At 46.2% G+C, this 17,640-nt stretch overlaps 1 protein-coding gene across 1 annotated transcript in view; it reads left to right on the top strand.

Annotated features, from left to right (window-relative positions):
- Positions 1-16,559, top strand: part of LOC144120354 (uncharacterized) — a 38,579-nt gene extending 22,020 nt beyond the window's left edge. Inside the window, exons 2-6 of the mRNA XM_077652720.1 lie at positions 963-1,186; positions 7,181-7,244; positions 8,194-8,297; positions 14,558-14,652; positions 16,483-16,559. Of these exons, the coding sequence (XP_077508846.1) occupies positions 963-1,186; positions 7,181-7,244; positions 8,194-8,297; positions 14,558-14,652; positions 16,483-16,559 (564 nt within the window). The remainder of the gene's footprint in view (positions 1-962; positions 1,187-7,180; positions 7,245-8,193; positions 8,298-14,557; positions 14,653-16,482) is intronic.
- The last annotated feature ends 1,081 nt before the right edge of the window (positions 16,560-17,640 follow it).

A 17,640-nucleotide genomic window follows, 5' to 3' on the forward strand; every position in this document is an offset into this window, starting at 1 on the left:
CAAGCCAAAGGGCCCGCCAAACCATCGTATAGGTGTCCTTGTGAACTCTTGTAGCAAGACCGCTGAAGAAAATTGCTGCGGTTTAGCTCAGCTAGGCGTGGTTTAGCGAAGTCGTCCCGACGACATAGACGGCTCCGGCCGACTCACTCCGTCCATAGCGAGAACTGCAATGCGAATGCTACGAGAGCGGCGCCGGCTCCTTTTTCCAGCAAACGGCGAGTCACGTGGTTTGTCACGTGGCCAAACTGCCAAGGCGGCGGTCGGCACGGCAGCGGCGAGTGACACGTGGTATGTCACGTGGATGCCACACCTCCACCGTTCCTCCACTGCAAGGTCAAATTGCGGCGCCGATGACCTTTGCTTGAATAGGCCAGAAATGCTTTCGCTTTAAAAAACCAACGCTCTCGCTTGAATCCTTGAAGAGATTAAGTTGATATGCGGCACCACAACATCCAGGGGTATTCGTTGACCTACGAAAGGAAATGGAACCGGGTTCGATGAAGCCATCACCTCTAAGGTGTAGTAACGCAATCTGTTGTCACTTAGTGGCGGCGGCACTCAAAAAGGGCGCTGACAGTGTGAAAAACAAACTTATTTGTTCGAACTCGGCATGTGCCCCAAACGAGCGCTTAGCAAGCAAATAGATAAGGCCACGTGCCGCCGCCTATGAAAAATTTCGCTGCAACAGTACCCTTGGTTGTCCCGTTCAAAAACAAGCGGCGTGTCTCTCCCGAAATGCGGCCGAACACGTCCATACCAAAGGGTGCTCGCCAAGCCAGCTCATGAATGCTTCCGCCGTGTACCTTGCAACACTGAACGGCTAGGTTCGTGAAAATTTGTGGACTCAGGGGCTGGGTAGCCGTAGGACTAAAAGAAGCTAAACAGTCATTAATAGCAGGGAGGACCAAAACGAAGTCTACGCGTAGTGCAAAAATTTATGTGCGGTGCAACGTTCGTTACAGGCCGTCGGCGAGCTACAGCTGCTTCTTTTTGCCCACCGCAGGAATGTCGTGGCCACGGTGAACCTGTGCTGCCAGCTTGACCTTCGCGACATCGCTCTGCGCGCACACAACGCCGAGTACAACCCAGAGCACTGTATCGCAGCCGTCATCATGCGTATCCGAGAACCCCGAACCACGGCGCTGCTGTTCCGATCCGGGAAGATCGTCTGCACGGGGGCTCGCAGGTGCGCTCTATTCCACCGCCGTTCTCTCCTTTTTTTGTTTTTTGTTTTGCTGGGCGGAATACTTTTTATCCTCCTTCGTCGGTTCAGGTAAGGAAGTCAGAGGTAATCTTCCTGTGACTGCCGCGCTCTCCGGGCAAGTGGCTTCTGACACTCTTCGATGAAACGTGTATTGTGAGAAAAAGATGGAAGGTCGTACTCTCGTATTACGGACAATGACACTAACCGAAGTTGATCTGCATCGATTCTACGACATGGACACTACTTTAACTTGAAACGAAGCTTTCATAAGATAGAAATAGAGAGAAAATGAACTACAGGTGTCGCCATCATCGCCCAATTTCTCAAGAAAAGTGTGGTATGTCGCCGAGTGGTTTTGTGCAGATCCCAAAGGCTAGGCTACATCGCCATGCACTTCGAAATAAGTGCAGACCACGAGTTTGATAAGAGTGGCGGGTAAATTTTTGATTGGAATTTTCTCAGCAACAAATACGTCTTTTGCTGTAGGACAATCATTAACTTGACCCAGAAAGAGCCGTAGAGTCAATTTTTAATTAGAGCGCAGATTGGTTGGAGTTGTCCTCAGTCTCATGGAGTTTGCCTTGATAAGGAGTGCAAATATGAATATATTTTACTTATGCACATCTCCACTATCGCTTCGCTCGTAAAGCTTTAGAGCGGAATTTGTGCTCAGGGAAACGAATAGATTATAATGGGAACGAATTACCGCGAAGGGCACAGGAATGCGGCAGAGGACACAAAGGCCCTGCGGTGGTAGCAACCGAAATTTCTTGAAGCGATCAAGCGCGCGTGTGCACCAGAAAACATTCTCAAAGAAAGTGTGAAAAAAAGGTTAATGAATGGGGAAAAAAATCACCAGAAAACATGAATGACAACGACCTACACGAAGAGGGTATGAAAGGAAAAGAGAGACTATTTTTCACGAAGAACGAACAATTATATTTTGCAGTTTGCCAACGGAAGGAGTGGTGATACAGCTACCCGGTTGCGAACACAGAACGGCGACTGTCACGAGCATTTCATAATCAAGTTGTGCATTCCTTCTTCCAATAATTTCCTACGTTCGCAACCGGGAGAATGCAGTTAAACCGTTTATGTCATGTATTTCAGGCATTCCATTGTGGAAAGGCTGGAATGCCTTTTCGCTGCGCGCTGTCGGCATGCCGCCTCCCAACGAATGACGGGAAAAAGTTATTGCGCATCCCACGCGGGATGCACAAGCAGAGAACAATAATAAAAAGGTCACTGACGAACTTTCAGCCTTAAAAACGCGCACTACGATGCGAGACAACTACCGTGCATACATTTGAGGAAAGAGAAAGATATCACGTACGGCTGCCGATGGTATTTCACTCATGTGCCAAAGTGTTTCAGAGCGGTTCCGCTTGCATAACCAGCATGCAGCTTATTTATTTTGAGAAACTACCTATGTATTCGAGAATGTTTAGGACACCACAAAAGCACATCGAACCGCTCATAGGAATCTGCTGCTAATTGTGCGCATTCCCAGAAATTAGCCCGAAAAGCCCTGTCGTGTCCTCAGCCCGTTTCTCCCAGTCTTGCAAAGAAGTCGTAGAAATTTTTAGCAGTTACAGAAAAAAAATTTTTTTTTTCAGTGTACGACCAAGTACACTATGGGCGCCAGCCCTCGCTATGTCTGCGCTGGCACCACCCTTCCTAGTATTTTACTGAGGAAAAAATGGGCATTTTTTATGGGTTAATATTGTTTATGGTGGAAAATATGCGGCAGTTGCACTAACGAACAGCACATAAAAATGTAACATATGAATGCGCTCTTTTATAATATGCACCTAATATAGAAATATTTAGCAGAAATGTAGAATTTTTTCGTCTAATGCAGAAATTTCATGATGAATACTCAACATTATGTCTATAACACAAAAAAAATACTTTAAATGTTTGAGATACGCAAAACGTTGTTTGTTTTATAGCATAAAGCACCTAGAAGTCTCAGAGCTTTGACTTATCAGGACTTCGAGCTATACAAAACATTTGCTGCCCCAGAGAATGTATTTCTTGGATGTGTTACAAAAGGGGATTTTTTTTCTCGAAATTCATTTCTTGAAAGATGCTAAACAGTATAATTACATAAGCAAGCTTATTTATTTATTTCACATACTTTTCGAGCCCGAATGCATTACAGAACGGAGAGGTAAGTACAGAAAACAGCACATAATTATACAATAATTGGTTAATAAAAGCTAAAAAATGCCTTCTTCTCAATGACAGTATTTGAAGAGTTAATGTTGAATTTTAGCACAAGAAAAAATGTAACAAAAATTGAGTGACTGCTACTGCAAAATTTCAACATACATACGAATATCATGAAAGAAAAAAATGACATATACAGGGTGTCCAGGCTAACTTCAGCCAGGGGTTAAAAAAAATAAGATATTTGAGGTAGGCCAGGGAAACCACTTATATACAGCTACCAGCCGGCTCGTGCATCTAGGCAATTTTTCTCTTGCTATTAAGTAGTAATTAAGATAATTTTTCTAAATGCGTATATATTGACTTTAGACAGCAGATGTGAATATCAAAGTTGGAGAGCATTTTCAGAAATCCATATTCGATTTATTTGCGACAACGAAAGACACGTGTTTTCCCGAGCTCCAAAGAAAGCCTGCGAAAAGCACAAAAACAAAATCACGCGACTAGCGCATTCGCGAGCCACGATTGTGCTCCTCTAAATCCTGGCTTGAGTGAACGAAATCAGCTGCTGGCATTGCGCGACGACCCCATAGCTCAGGCAGGCCGATACGTCGACGGTGGTTGCGAAGCCGGAGCAAGGGGGTCATCGCGTCATGCCAGCAGCTGATTTCGTTCACTCAAGCCAGGATTGAGAGCAGCACAGTCGTGGCGCGCGAACGCGCTAGTCGAGTGATTTATTTCTATTTCCCGGGTTTTCTTTGGAGCTCGGGAAAAAGATACACGTGAGGCTTTCGTTATCGCAAATAAATCGAATGGGGATTTCCGAAGGTGCTATCCAACTTTGCTGTTTGCATCTGCTGTCTAATCTCAATATTTACGCACGTAGGAAATTATCCTAATTACTACTTAATGAAGAGCAAGAGAAAAATTGCCTGGATGCGCAAGCCGGTTAGTAGCTGTATATAAGTGGTTTCCCTGGCCTGCCTCAAATATCTTGTTTTTTAAGCCTTGGCTAAAGTTGGCCTGGAGACCCTGTATATCAGGTGGACAAAATGTTTCCAAACATAGTAACCAAAGGCAGTGCACAAGAACTGTTTCACTTTAACAATGGTTTAAGCTACAAAAATAAACTTTACTGCCCAAGACTCACGAGCTTCAGGGCAAAACAGATTCTTAATGTTGAAAGGCACATACAGTCACCAAACATGCCTAGAAGAGCTGTGAAATGCCTGAGAATCAGAAGACCAGAACAGAAGCTGGCATCATTGCGATAGATGTTCTTACAAGTGAGCAAGGCCTCCAATGACGCAGCCATGCTCAACAATCCTGGACAAAAGTATTTTTGAATGGGAAAAAGTTTATAAACGCATTCTTTTCATGTATTGTAAGATGTCACTATAACAATGAATTAGGGGTGTGCGAATATTCGAAATTTCGAATACGAATCGAATATGTTTGATGTTCGATTCGCATTCGTATTCGAATATTGATATTCGTGAATTCTAGAGGCCCATTTACTGTGCGATGTCAGTGCACGTTAAAGAATCCCACGCGGTCGGAATTTTCGGGGCCCTTCACTGCGGCGTCCCTCATAGCCTGAGTCGCTTTGGGACGTTAAACCCCCATAAACCAAACCAGCAGCCACTTGCCGCAGCGCGCGGAGCAGAAAGGGTGCAGCGGCGCCGCAGCGGCGACTTCGAACAGCCATGTAGAGGTAGAACGTTGCTAGCTGCGCGGCAGCGCGATGATTCCCCCTCTGGTGCGTCAGTTCACCGCAGGTAGACATGGTGGCCGGTTGTGCGCGGTCGTGTGCTGCGTTCACGCGTGGTGAGCGGGAGGGCTGTCGCCTTCCCACGAGTAAGCAGCCTGAAGTGTCTCTGCCGAATTATTTGCTATTAACGTTTCTGCTCTCGTCAGAAGCGTTGCCCACTGGTTTTCTACTGAAGTCTTGCGAGCGATGGGAAAAGTTAAAACAAAAATTGCTGCACATCGGAAGAAAGGACCATTGCCTTCAATATTTCCGTCACAGTACCTTACAATTTTCCAATATTCAAAATTTTTGTCTGAGATTGCTGGATATGTCTGCACTTGCGAACTTTTTTTGTGTGTGGGTCAGCGGCTTTGGCTCAAAGTTGCTTGCTCAGGATGAGCATCGAGACACACTTAATTGGGTTGTCTGAAGTCTCATTGCCTCTCCTCTGTTTGCCTTCGTTGCACAGCGCCATCCCGGAAGGGAGTATCTTTTCTCAGGCTGTCTCTGAAGAGATGGCTAGAGGAAACCTTGGACACGTAATGTAGACATATGGCAAATCACGGCCTTAATGCTGCGAACATCATTATATATTGCATCTTATAGGTGGCACAAAATCAGTAAATTGGCAGCGGTTAGAAAACAATGCTTTCAGGTGGCTTGTTTCAGGAGGTCTTCGTGGTAAAATCTAAAACATGACTATCTGATGTCATCATGAGGCTCAATGTTGCTACTAGGAGGAGGAGGAGGAGGAAGAAGAAGAGGAAAGGCAGGGAGGTTAACCGGAAGAATAATCGGTTTGCTACCCTGCAAGGGGGGAAAGGGGTGAGGGGATAAAAAGAAAGAGAAAGGAGGGTAGCACGAAATTAAGCCAATTATGAAAAGTGAGCATTAAAAAAATTATGTGGGGCCGATAATCTGAGCTCGAGGTAACTTACAGACAGATGGCGCGGCTGTCCGGGGGTCTGGCATGCTTGGTAAGAAACATCACCGATAATCTGTGCTAATTGCGCGCAGCAAGTCTGGTCCCAGCTGCGAGTCATTTTTATTAGCAGAATTCGCCCGTATGTGTGACTCACACCAAACTGGTAGCACTTTCAGATCGGTTCGCATATGATAATTATTGCTGTTCGGAACCGCAATGAACTGCCTGCTTTTCAACTGCTTGTTACAGGTCGTTCAAACTGTTTGCAATACTAAACTACGGGCACCAGGAGCGTTCTTTGTCGCTGCCAACGTAATAAGCGAGCCACACAGCAAATAAGTACCTGGCGGGAAATGTGCTATAGTTACCAGTATTGTTTCCATAGACTTTCAGTGCCTACAGAATGACCACATCACATGCGATATTTATCCGTGAACTTCAGGTGCTGCTTAACTTAAGACCAATACGATCGATATTGTCAGAATAACGTCCAAAAAGAAAGAGCGAAGTTAAGCCATATATTCAACTCCTGGTAAAGCTTATAAAAACGCATCTTTCCCCACATTGGAAGCGTAATTAATCGCACTCAGTGTCGAGGCTCGCACTACGAAATGACATTTCTCGCGTGTTCGACTACCGCGCCCTGGTGTACGTTGACGACCGCCAAAGCCGATTTCAATTTCAAACACCAGCAGATGCGGACTGTTCTCTAATTAGCTAGTTTAATCAGTAAGGAATAAATAATTAGTTTTTGCCGTGAACAATCTGGAGAGGCACGCTCGTCCTGACCCCGTGATCTTGGTTTGTCTTCATAAAAAATTTCAAAAATTGTTCCTTAGTTTTTTTCTTCTTTTGACATCATTTGCTATGAATACGCGTCTGCAACTTGTATGGCCGAGCATATGTTGCCGCAGTCGCCGTGGGCGTCGTCTGTTCCGGGCGCGCAAGGTCGCTCTAGGTGGCGCGCGCTGCAGTTGTCGCTGCCTTCGATGGAAGGACTCTGCAGGAGTTAGAGCTTGACTAGTTATATATCTCCCATAGTTTTTGAGCCACGTGACAGCGAGAAGTTGTTTTTACCCGGACATATGAGCGTTCGCACAATGTGCTAAATTTGTTTTCATTTTTACAGCGAACTACAGGCCAGGATCGCAGCAAGAAAGTTTGCACGAATCACGCAGAAGTTGGGATACAACGTAAGCTATGCTCTTTGAACGATGTCCTACTAAATAAACTGGTGGGTTTGAAAAAGAATCTGCATTTGTTCGCATACAGTGGCTCGCTCTGTGAAGCTGCACATGCTTCCATTGTGTTCTATAAAGTGGCAGTTAGTGCTGCGTTCATAAAAGCTTTCGATCTGCTAGCCAGATCCCTGTAAGACGAAATGAAAGGCGAAAAAATTTCTTGGCTGGTCACGTGGTCACTTTGTCCTGGAACAAGGTTACTGTTTTTCTTTCGTGCCGGAGATGAAAAGGCAGTTAATGTTATTGTCTCATCTACCAACGAATCAGCCCACGTCGAATTCAATACGGCGCATATACAGCCGTGCCAACATTTTTCACCTGTGATATATATTCAGCTAACGCATCTTCGTTTTTTTATATTGTTAAGTTTACGCTTCTGAGGCACATTACATCGTCGCATGAAAAGCTGTTTATTTCTGTTCCAATGTTATTTGAGCTACTAAAAAGAAATAACGAAAGTAGGCAAGGAGCAATAATACCCGTTAAGAAGACAGGCAGCACTTTCGCCTTACGCTTTATGAAATGCACATGGGCACCGAAAGTAGCAGGGGCAAGCTGTATATTTTGTGTCATCATTATGCTTCCTTTCGGCTTCTTTAGTGCTCAATTTTTCTACTTCCGCAGCAGATAACATAAGTATGCAGAACCTGTGCCTTTGGCATGATGATTTTCGGGAGCGAACTTTCCAGCTCACCTCACAGCCGGTCTCTAGGGGAACGCGCCGTTCTGATTTACGCGTGGTGCATGGCGCCGCCGCCGAGGGTATTGCAGCCATTGGGCGCAAATGCGGGCAACGCGCGCGGCCCCTGTGCTTGTAACAACGGCTGTGTATACGGCTAGTCTGTTTATTATTCATGTGTTGCCCAAATGCCACAAGCGTCCTCCCACAACTCTCTCGCAGGCAAGGTTTACCGACTTCAAGGTACAGAACATAGTGGCCAGCTGCGACGTTGGCTTCCGCATCAAGCTGGAGAGCCTGGCTCTCATCGAGTCGCAATTTTCATGGTGCGTATACCCCCGAAAGGCGTTGGTTGCAGTGATGCAAGACTATCAATAGTACTATCGATAGTATCGATAGTTGAGTCACTGTCGAACTATTGATGGTAAAACGTTTTGGATATGACCAAGGCAAAATTTGGAGGTTGCAATCTTGTTGTGCACGATCAGTTATAGTTGGCCATCTGACGTTTAACTTGAAGCTGTTGCTAAGCGGCTTATCAACGTCAGTCAAGTCAAGGATCGGACCGACTGGGCATCTAGTCGAGCTATCGCTCTAAATAAAATCGACAGTACTATCAAAAGTATAAGATCATGTAACTTGCCGCTCGTAAACACTGAAGCATAAACTCGGCGACGCTTTCCCGCGTGTCCCGAGCACGCGGAATGGGTGGTACAGACGATGGGCTCTCCGTCCACGCGTCACCAAGCGCTGCATATGTACCCTCCGTAGAGTCACTGGATAAGGTATTGGTACCGCGGTAGTACCGCGAAGCTCCTAGTCGTGCTGGCAACAACCACCGGCGCCGTCCATAATTTAAGGGTACCAGTGGCGAGAGACGCACCACTGGTCGTGATTGCTCTTAGTATAGTTTACCTGCTGCTTACCAAACAGTAGAAGCTGCCGGTAGTGTCAGGTAAGCTTCTACGGAACGCTCAGCGTGACGAAGCAGAAGATGTCGATTACAACAGCTCAAGGATTGCAAACACTTCAGAACCCGTAAGCGCAGCATTGTTAATATGACTTGCGCTTTTCTACCTTGCATTTTAACCTGCGTTAAGTTCTTTGTGTGTTGCACCACTCCAAGATTCCAGAAATTGGACGAATTGATGTTCCGGATGCCGCATCTATTAACTTTTGTATGGCGCGACTGGCGGCGAGCTGTCGCACTCTGCTTCGACCCGGGCTTGTAGGGAAAGAGAAAAAATTGGCCATAGGAAAATTTTCGCGATGGTTTTGAGGTCGTTTTCTTTGACCTCAGCGTTATCTATGATGCCATATCCACGTGATAAGCCGCCCCGCAGTCGCTTTCTATGAGCTTGGTTTCAAACTTTGTTGGTATGGGTTAGTACTGGGCATGACTATAAGGATGACCATATTTGGAACATTCACAGCTTCGTCTAATAATTTATTTGATTCACGAAAAAAGCTGCAGGGAAACTTCATGAAATGTGTGTAACTAATAATTAGTTATTGCAAATTTTTTCGTGCTATCGTAAGCCAAAATTTGCAAAAGTATCGAGAGAACCATCGTTAGAAAACGTTAGCGAACTATTGTAATACTATTGACTGCATTTTTACAATGTTCCTGGTGTAAAGAAAACATTGAGGCCTAATCCGTGAAACCCCTGGATTAACCTACTGCAGGAATACATGTGTGCTGTGTCGTGTTTTGTCAGGTTTACATAGCGAATATTGCGGCCAAGATGATGGAGCGCTGACGTAAGGTCTGCTTAAGTCACTTCCTGTTCCCAGCATCTCGAGGGGAAGATGTGTTAATGTTAAAAACCTTCTTTTTCAGCCATGTTACGTGTTCCAGGAGAAGCCGGTCAGGGGGAACTAAGGAACGAGGACGCCAGCATTGGCACAAGCACATACGTTTAATGCACACGGCGAGACCACTAAACACGCAAAAACGACACGAAGAGAACCAACGCACACCACGAGCACGTGCGAGTTCAGGCAAGCGCAGGTGCGATGAAGGCCACAGATGCGGGATCGAACGCCAAAGAGAGCGCATACCAATGAAAGGCACTTTGCGCGTTCGAAGACGATAAATAGGCATTTTTTAAATTAAATTTAAAGACGCAATGTTAGATTCCTGGTACATCACCTCCAAAAGAGCGAAATCAAAACAAGTGCGAATACCACTTTGCTCACTGAGCGGTTGGCCCGCCGGAGCACGGGCTTTTGGCGCGAAAGCACGATTCCGGATGTACCAACAATCTTGAGTATTGTGCTCCAAATTAACCCGGGTAAGTTTGGAGGAGGGTCGCGCCAGCTGTAGCCAATGGGAGGTGGGCGCGCGTCGCCTAGGTTATGTAACCTAGTGCATTCATCACAACCTGCCCTGGTAGGTGGCAGCTAAATTAACGATTAATCACGAAGGGTTGCTCAAGAAGACCAACACGGGTCGCACGATCCCTACCGGTGGCTATGATAGAAACGGCCACCTGCCAGCGAAGTAGTGGTGCGGGGACTCGGCGAGATCTATGAATGTCAAGTACAGAATGACCAATTCTGCATGTATGGTCATTAAGCCTGTAAAGCCCTTACGGCGGAGCTTAAGTGTCATAGCTCTCGCATGTGTAGTCGGTTCAACTACGTTAAACCCCTACCGCTGCTTTACATCAGCTGCCTCGCCTTCTCTCGCGTAATTTTCTTCTTGATCTAGTGACCTCCTGCCCTCTTTGTTTTTCTTTATCTCTTTTTTTTCGTCGACTTCTTTGCCTTTTTCACTTAAGGCGAGTGACCGTTTGTAAAGCGTCCGTCGCCAGTTCCTTATGAGGTAGGCAGAAATACCGTACAGAAATATCAACTGCAGCTCTGCGGCAGTAGCCGAGTGGCTTCTGTGTCAGCCTATCACCGAAGGGCGTGTGTTCGAATACTACTGAAGCATGTATTTTATTTTCGCGAGCTTTCCGGTGCTGTGGACGGACAAAAATTTGCTGACAAGGGAGGCGTAAATGTGGCCGTTAAATTCATTCCAGTATTGAAAACTATCGATATTATCAATATTCAATTTACGATAGTCTTGCGTCACTAGTTGCTCGAAGCTATCATTGGTGGCCAATCGATAGATGCCACGGTCGAGGACATTCCAGATGTGACGAGGGTGCTGAAGTATTGTTAGTTTCGCAGCTTTTGCTGGCTTCCTTCAGGTTAATGAACGGAAAGGCTGGTTGCCAAGGGTTTTTACATTCATTTTACGCTGTGCGTAAAGGAAAAATATAACCGCAAAACTAGGAATTGTCTGGCGGCGGATTTCTGACGAACCACACGTGTCAGGGGAAAAGGTCGACAAGACCGCTCGGCCAGGTATGGTCAGTGACCGCGTATCACCTGGCTTCAGTGCAACCGCGATTTGGCACCAGTACCTCCTGTTTGAGACGTGGAGTGAGCCACCGCTGCCGTGGTTCTCTCTGTATGCGATGAACAGGACACTGTGCCCGCCGTGCTCCAAGACTGGCACTTCTTAGCTGTTTGGTCTTTGGTTGGGGAGGAGCACGATGTTTTTTTTGTTGTTTTTTTGCGAGAGTTCGACTTTGATGGCGCAAAGGCAGCTTGGCCATGGGTAACGAGTGCTTGCTCTGCCCAAGATGGGATCAAAAAATCATTTTCTCAAACATTTCACCGCAGAGAAGCTGTGTACCAGGCCGAGCTATCGACGAAGGCCGGCGTATTTTTTTTTTATCACGTGTTGCTCCAATACGTTATAACGTCCTTCCAGCCATCTTCTCTGAATGTTGGTCAGTAAAGATCGATGGCGCAAAGGCAGAGAAAGTAAAACTTTCTGGGCCCTACCTCGCGCCTTCAACGGCCGCTTTAAAGTCAATGGCCTTCATGTAAGCTATGAAAATGCTTCTGTTGGTATTTATCGTCCACGTTTTACTTCAGACGGGGCCGTCTGCACCACAGGGGGAACCACAGAAGACTTTGCAGCATTTACATAAAACTCGGCATAGTTGAACTACAACTGCATGAACACGAAGTGCTGTCGATAGCCTCGAGGGGCACTATCTCGCCTACTTTAAGAAAGGATAACTTAATGAAAGGACTCGAAAGGATAGGATACATGAGCTGCTCTTCGAAACACCGTATAAAACACGTGTCATTTCAGACTTCAGATACGAAGAAAACTTATCTTGAAATGGCCGGATGAGTAGCATAAGCTTAAAGATAATTAACTGCATACTACCAAATAGCACATAGGTAGAAAGACAATCGAAAAGAAACGTTTCAAGTGTGAGGTCTGCTTGTCTGTGCTCCACGCCCCGCTGAAGTGTCCTGCATTAGAAAACACCAGAAAGCGATGTTTCCCTGTATTGAACACAAACCGGATTCCAGCGCCCCCCACATTCTTAGGTGATCATCCAGTGCTTAGCTTAATCGCGTTTTAACCTTCTTTAGCTGAGTCTGCGGCTGTGGCTAGTGGTTATGGCGTTGGGCTGCTGGCCCGAAAGACGCGGGTTAGATTCCGGCCGCGGTGGTCGAATTTCGATGGAGGCGAAATTCTAGAGGCCCGCGTACTGTCCGATGTCAGTGCACGTTAAAGAACTCCAAGTAGTCGAACTTTGCGAAGCCCTTCACTACGGCGTCCCTCATAACTTTATTTGCTTTGGGACGTTAAACCCATATAAACCATATAAACCAAACCTTTTCAGCTGAGGCAAAGATTTAAAATAGTACCGTTATCAGCAGTGACCATTTTTATTCTCATATAACACACATATCTTACCATACAATAACATAAATGTGTCCCTCAGTGGTGGGGGCATTATTGAGCCCAGGTGGCTACTGAGCCTTCTTGCGAAAATAAGGGGTATGCAGAGAAGCCTCCCGGAAAAGTGTCACGAACCGTTTTCACCGCTTTTTGCACCAGTCTTCGCTAATTAGCAGTATTTATGACCATTGTTACCCTCATCACCCTGTGAATAGTCTTGCAGGAAACATAGTCACTGTGTTCAGAATGGACCCTAGACGCGCGATTTTCAGCACACTTTGGCCTCACCTTCGTTTTGCATTTTCAGAGACATGAGCTCACCATTTAACCTCGCTCTTTGGCCTGTGTTACCCTTGTGCCACTAAAATCGAACGTCATCATTAGCTTCATGTCCTCCTGGTCAGAGCAAGCTTGAGAGGGACGAGTGGCGGGTGCCTTCAAGCCTTGTGCGTGATGAGCGAAAGGCAAGGCCGGTATTCCAACTTAACCATTTCGCGCTTCTAGAGTTTGGTCATTAAAACGACCGAATAATATATGAAGGGGAAGGTAGCGAGCGCATCTGCGGCAGATGCCACGAATAAAGGCGTGGCTGCTTCTCGCGCATCTTCATCAAGCCTAGCCCCACCACATGCGATGAACGTTTCCAATAAGTTCTCCCTGGTCACTGGGTGAAGGCAGATCGGCATATGTGAACCATTGCCACTGACATGCCCAGACAACCAATGTGCTGGATTGAAGTGTGAGTTGCCAGTATTTAGTTGTTGCCAGTGCATGGTTTGCAGAAATGTGAGAAGTTTGTAGGTTTACTGATGAATATATTAACAGCGTGCAACCGAGACTAGTCAGTAAAGCTAGTTTCGAGAAGGATAGACCAGAACAATAAATAGAAGCGATAAAGTGTTCGCGTATATTAGGATATATACAACAAAACAGCAGTAAAACTCCTCATTTAGTAGTTCGACCGTTGAAATTTAATTTTTCGAGCAAGGGTTAGCTTTGAGTGTCCTTACATGCAGAATGCCTGCCGCAACCCTGGAAGCTCAGTTTGATTCTGTTTTGAAAAATGTGGTTGGCAGTGTCTAATTCAGCACCGCCGCGGTGGCTCAGTGGTTAGGGCGCTCGACTACTGATCCGGAGTTCCCGGGTTCGAACCCGACCGCGGCGGCTGCGTTTTGATGGAGGAAAAATGCTAAGGCGCCCGTGTGCTGTGCGATGTCAGTGCACGTTAATCCCCAGGTGGTCGAAATTATTCCGGAGCCCTCCACTACGACACCCCTTCTTCCTTCTTTCACTCCCTCCTTTATCCTTTCCCTTAAGGCGCGGTTCAGGTGTCTAACGATATATGAGACAGACACTGCGCCATTTCCTTTCCCACAAAAACCAATTATTATTTTTATTATTGTCTAATTCAATATTCTGTTTCGAGCAGGAACGAGAACGGGATATTATGCGGCAATTGGAGAAGTATCAAAGCGGCTTTAGGACATAAGAAATGTGCCATGAATCATAACGGTCAAGTGCCGCTACAGCGGAATACTTTCCGGCAGTGTAATATTAGGCTAATCCCTCCAGTAGCCCGCAGAAGCCCAACTCTTCCCTCTATCAAAATACAGTGGCTTGCGAAAGAGGCCCCCGGAGATGAACGGAGGCAAGAGCACGGAGTACCGTCGGACGAGGCTCGGAACTAATCTCGTGCTAATTTTCAGAATTTCACTGTTGCATGATCGGGGATAATGTGTCGAATATACGGCGGGGTTTCAAGATGATTCAGCAGTAATGTGGCGGTCAAGCGAAGAGCTCTCACCATCCCCCGGAATGTTTCAGCTACGAGCCGGAGCTGTTCCCGGGCCTGGTGTACCGGATGGAGCAGCCCAGTGTCTTGCTGCTTGTCTTCGTCTCTGGAAAGGTGGTGCTCACTGGTGAGGACTCTGCAGCCCGCAGGGGGCGTCGCACGTGTGCCGATAGCGCTCGAAAGCGTGTGAAGGCTCTGTGATGATGTTGCACGGGTCCGCACTGATGAATTGGAGTGGGTGGTTGCCTTCGCAAGGCACCTGTTTTTATTGTAATGATAACGCAGTGCAGAGAGGCAACAGAGAAAGCGAAGAAAACGACGGCAAATAGCTGGCACCGCGTCGTTGTCATCGCATAATATGTTGTCCCTTGGAACTTTGATTTCACCATCCACCTGAGCCAATTCTTGCCCTGCTATCCGCTGTGCTTTGTTACATCGAGCCGCCAAAAAAAAAGAAGTTTGCTCTAATGCTGAGCTCAAGGCCACATGCCATCACCATCAGCCTCCCAACAACGTCCGCCGGGAGGCCTCTCCCATATCCCCCAGCTAACCCTGTCCTGCGCCACAACATGCAAATGAATTTAAACGGATTAGAAATATTTTATGAGGTGCAAAGAAGTAACAACAGCAGCTCTAAGCGAGGGCGCATCCAGACCACATGTTCGGGTCATTCGATCGCGTGACCACAGACGGCAGTCAGTCTCATTGGTCATCTCATCTGCTCAACAGGATCGCGTGATTCCGAAATGGTGAGGTTTTCTGTGGCATGCTTACACTGCTGCTACCACTATGATGACGACCTACCAGGATCCAGCGGTCGCTGTAAACAAAAAATTGATGCTTGGAAACTCGGGCTACAAAACTGCACGTAATACATCTACAGTTGAACGGCAAACAGTTACGAGGAATTTCACAAATTTAAAGAGAAACGTTATTACAAAATAGGCTGCTTTCTTGCCCTCGTGGATCACTTCGTGGCCCAAGCACTTTTTTCTAAGAATGAAGACAATGATTAAGATTCACTGTGGTCAACAGTGCTGCCCTTTGCGACTGTCCTCATTAGCCGAGGCAACTACGCGGTGCTGGTTGGTAGCGTCCTGAAATACGACTTGAAGCAACCCCTTCATTCAGGAGCATTCCGACTTGATATTTTGGAAACCAAAATTTTAACAAGCCTCACGTTGTTGTATAACTGCGCTGACTGCAGAGATTCATTCGTTTGAAACAGAATTTCACAAACTGGACAATTATTCATTAGCGACGCTTGTTGTCCTAATTGGTGCATAGCTCATGAAAAAGACTAGCGCAATATAATACTAAAGACAATGTGAGAGACGCCAACAGCACGAGCGTTAGCGAAAGTAATTTTATTTATTTATTTAATTAGTAATGCGGAGTCGCTTGAATCCAACTTTATCGCAGACCGGTTCATTTGCAACACATAAAAACGAACAGATAGTGTAACAGCTATGATCAATTCTATTGGCCTAGAATCTCTCCAAACAAGGCGCACTGAAGCTAGGTTGTAATTTCTGTGCCTGATATATAATAATCTGATTAAAATAGACACTCTCGATTATATTGCACTTGTTTCGTGAGCAAGTACGCGTTATAATCATGGAAAAATGCTGCAAGAGTTTCGTGCATATTCAAATATAGTTAAACACTCATTTTTTGTCAAATTGATAACAGAGGGGAATACATTGCCGAAGTGTGTAGTGAAAAGCCCGAATCTAGAAGTGTCGATAATTTGAGAGCCTTTTGTATGTGAAACCGTTGTTTTTTGCTTCTTTTTTTCGCATTATCTGTTTGCTTTTGAATGACGCTCGTCTATATCTAGTTTATTTTTTACTTGAATCTGTGCTCACCCATACGAGCATGAGCTGGTTCCCGCGTTTAGGAGGTTTTTGCTCATAATTTCTCACTCATTGCCTTCAATGGTTTGACACTCCCGCAGGAGCCAAGGTCAAGGAGCACATCTACCAGGCTTTCGACAAAATCTATCCCAAATTGCAAAACCACCGGAAGGTGTGAAACGACCTGCACAGCCAAGCTGCGTCGGAATAAGCGCCCGTGGAGAGAGCAGAAGTGTCGCTGTATCCTCTGACATGTCAAGGAATTTTGGACATCAACACTATACGTGGCACAAACTCGAGGATTCCGATACGGGATGGGCCCATCACAATGGGCACTGTGCACAATCCACCTGCAGGACTCGACTCTGGCACAAGGGATGGTGGCGCCCTGAACACACCGCACACCTCTCTCCATGGCACTGAACGCGTTAATGCGACAGCCGGAGAGATCGCCAACCGAGCGCCAACACAAACCCTGAACTGAATCTCGCTTGGATATGAGAGAAATAGCAAGAGATACTCCACCCCCCCCCCCCCCCGACCCAACTCCCCTCCTTGACCTCTTCTCTCATACCGAGAAGCGAAGAGGGTGACGGATCGGGCTAACTGGTGCATATATGTCATATTAAGAAGCGCTGCCAAAACACGGACACAGAGATAGACAGATTCAACTGATTTAATTGGAGAAAAACGCCATGTGCTTTACGCGCCTCCTGAAGCACTGGAATGACAGCAGCAGCAATCATACATGTAAATGATTACTTAGAAAGGCAATCTCTTTTCTTTGTAATGAAAATGACTGTGAACTGAGTCAGGTACTTCGAAGTGAAGCTATTTCTTTTGTGTGATTCGGTGACATCTCGAGTTAGTCGACGTCGACTTCTTCGAATGATGCGGCACTGATTTATGAACAGGGCACAGTCGCGGAACTTTCTGCAGCGAATTCCCGAGAATGCACCGGACGAATTTCTTATATTGTTGTTGAGCTCGCGCAGCCAGTCGTTGAGACCGCGCCCAGACTGTCCCACATTCTTCTTGCCAGAAGACAGCGGGAAGCAATAACTCAATCTTCGCACTCAAAGTATGCTGTTTGATGTTTTATACCACATTGGTGTTTAAAAGAAGCGTAGGGCTTCTTGAGCTTGCAGAGTTTAAGCTTGTGGGGAACAGTGAAAATAATTTTCACGTCAGCTTTTTTTACAATTTTCTTTAGGTTGTCTAAAACGCTGCGAACATAAGGAAGCACCGCCACTCTCTTC

This window comes from Amblyomma americanum, chromosome 1 (genome assembly GCF_052857255.1).
Source record: "Amblyomma americanum isolate KBUSLIRL-KWMA chromosome 1, ASM5285725v1, whole genome shotgun sequence".
NCBI classification, from domain to species: domain Eukaryota; kingdom Metazoa; phylum Arthropoda; class Arachnida; order Ixodida; family Ixodidae; genus Amblyomma; species Amblyomma americanum.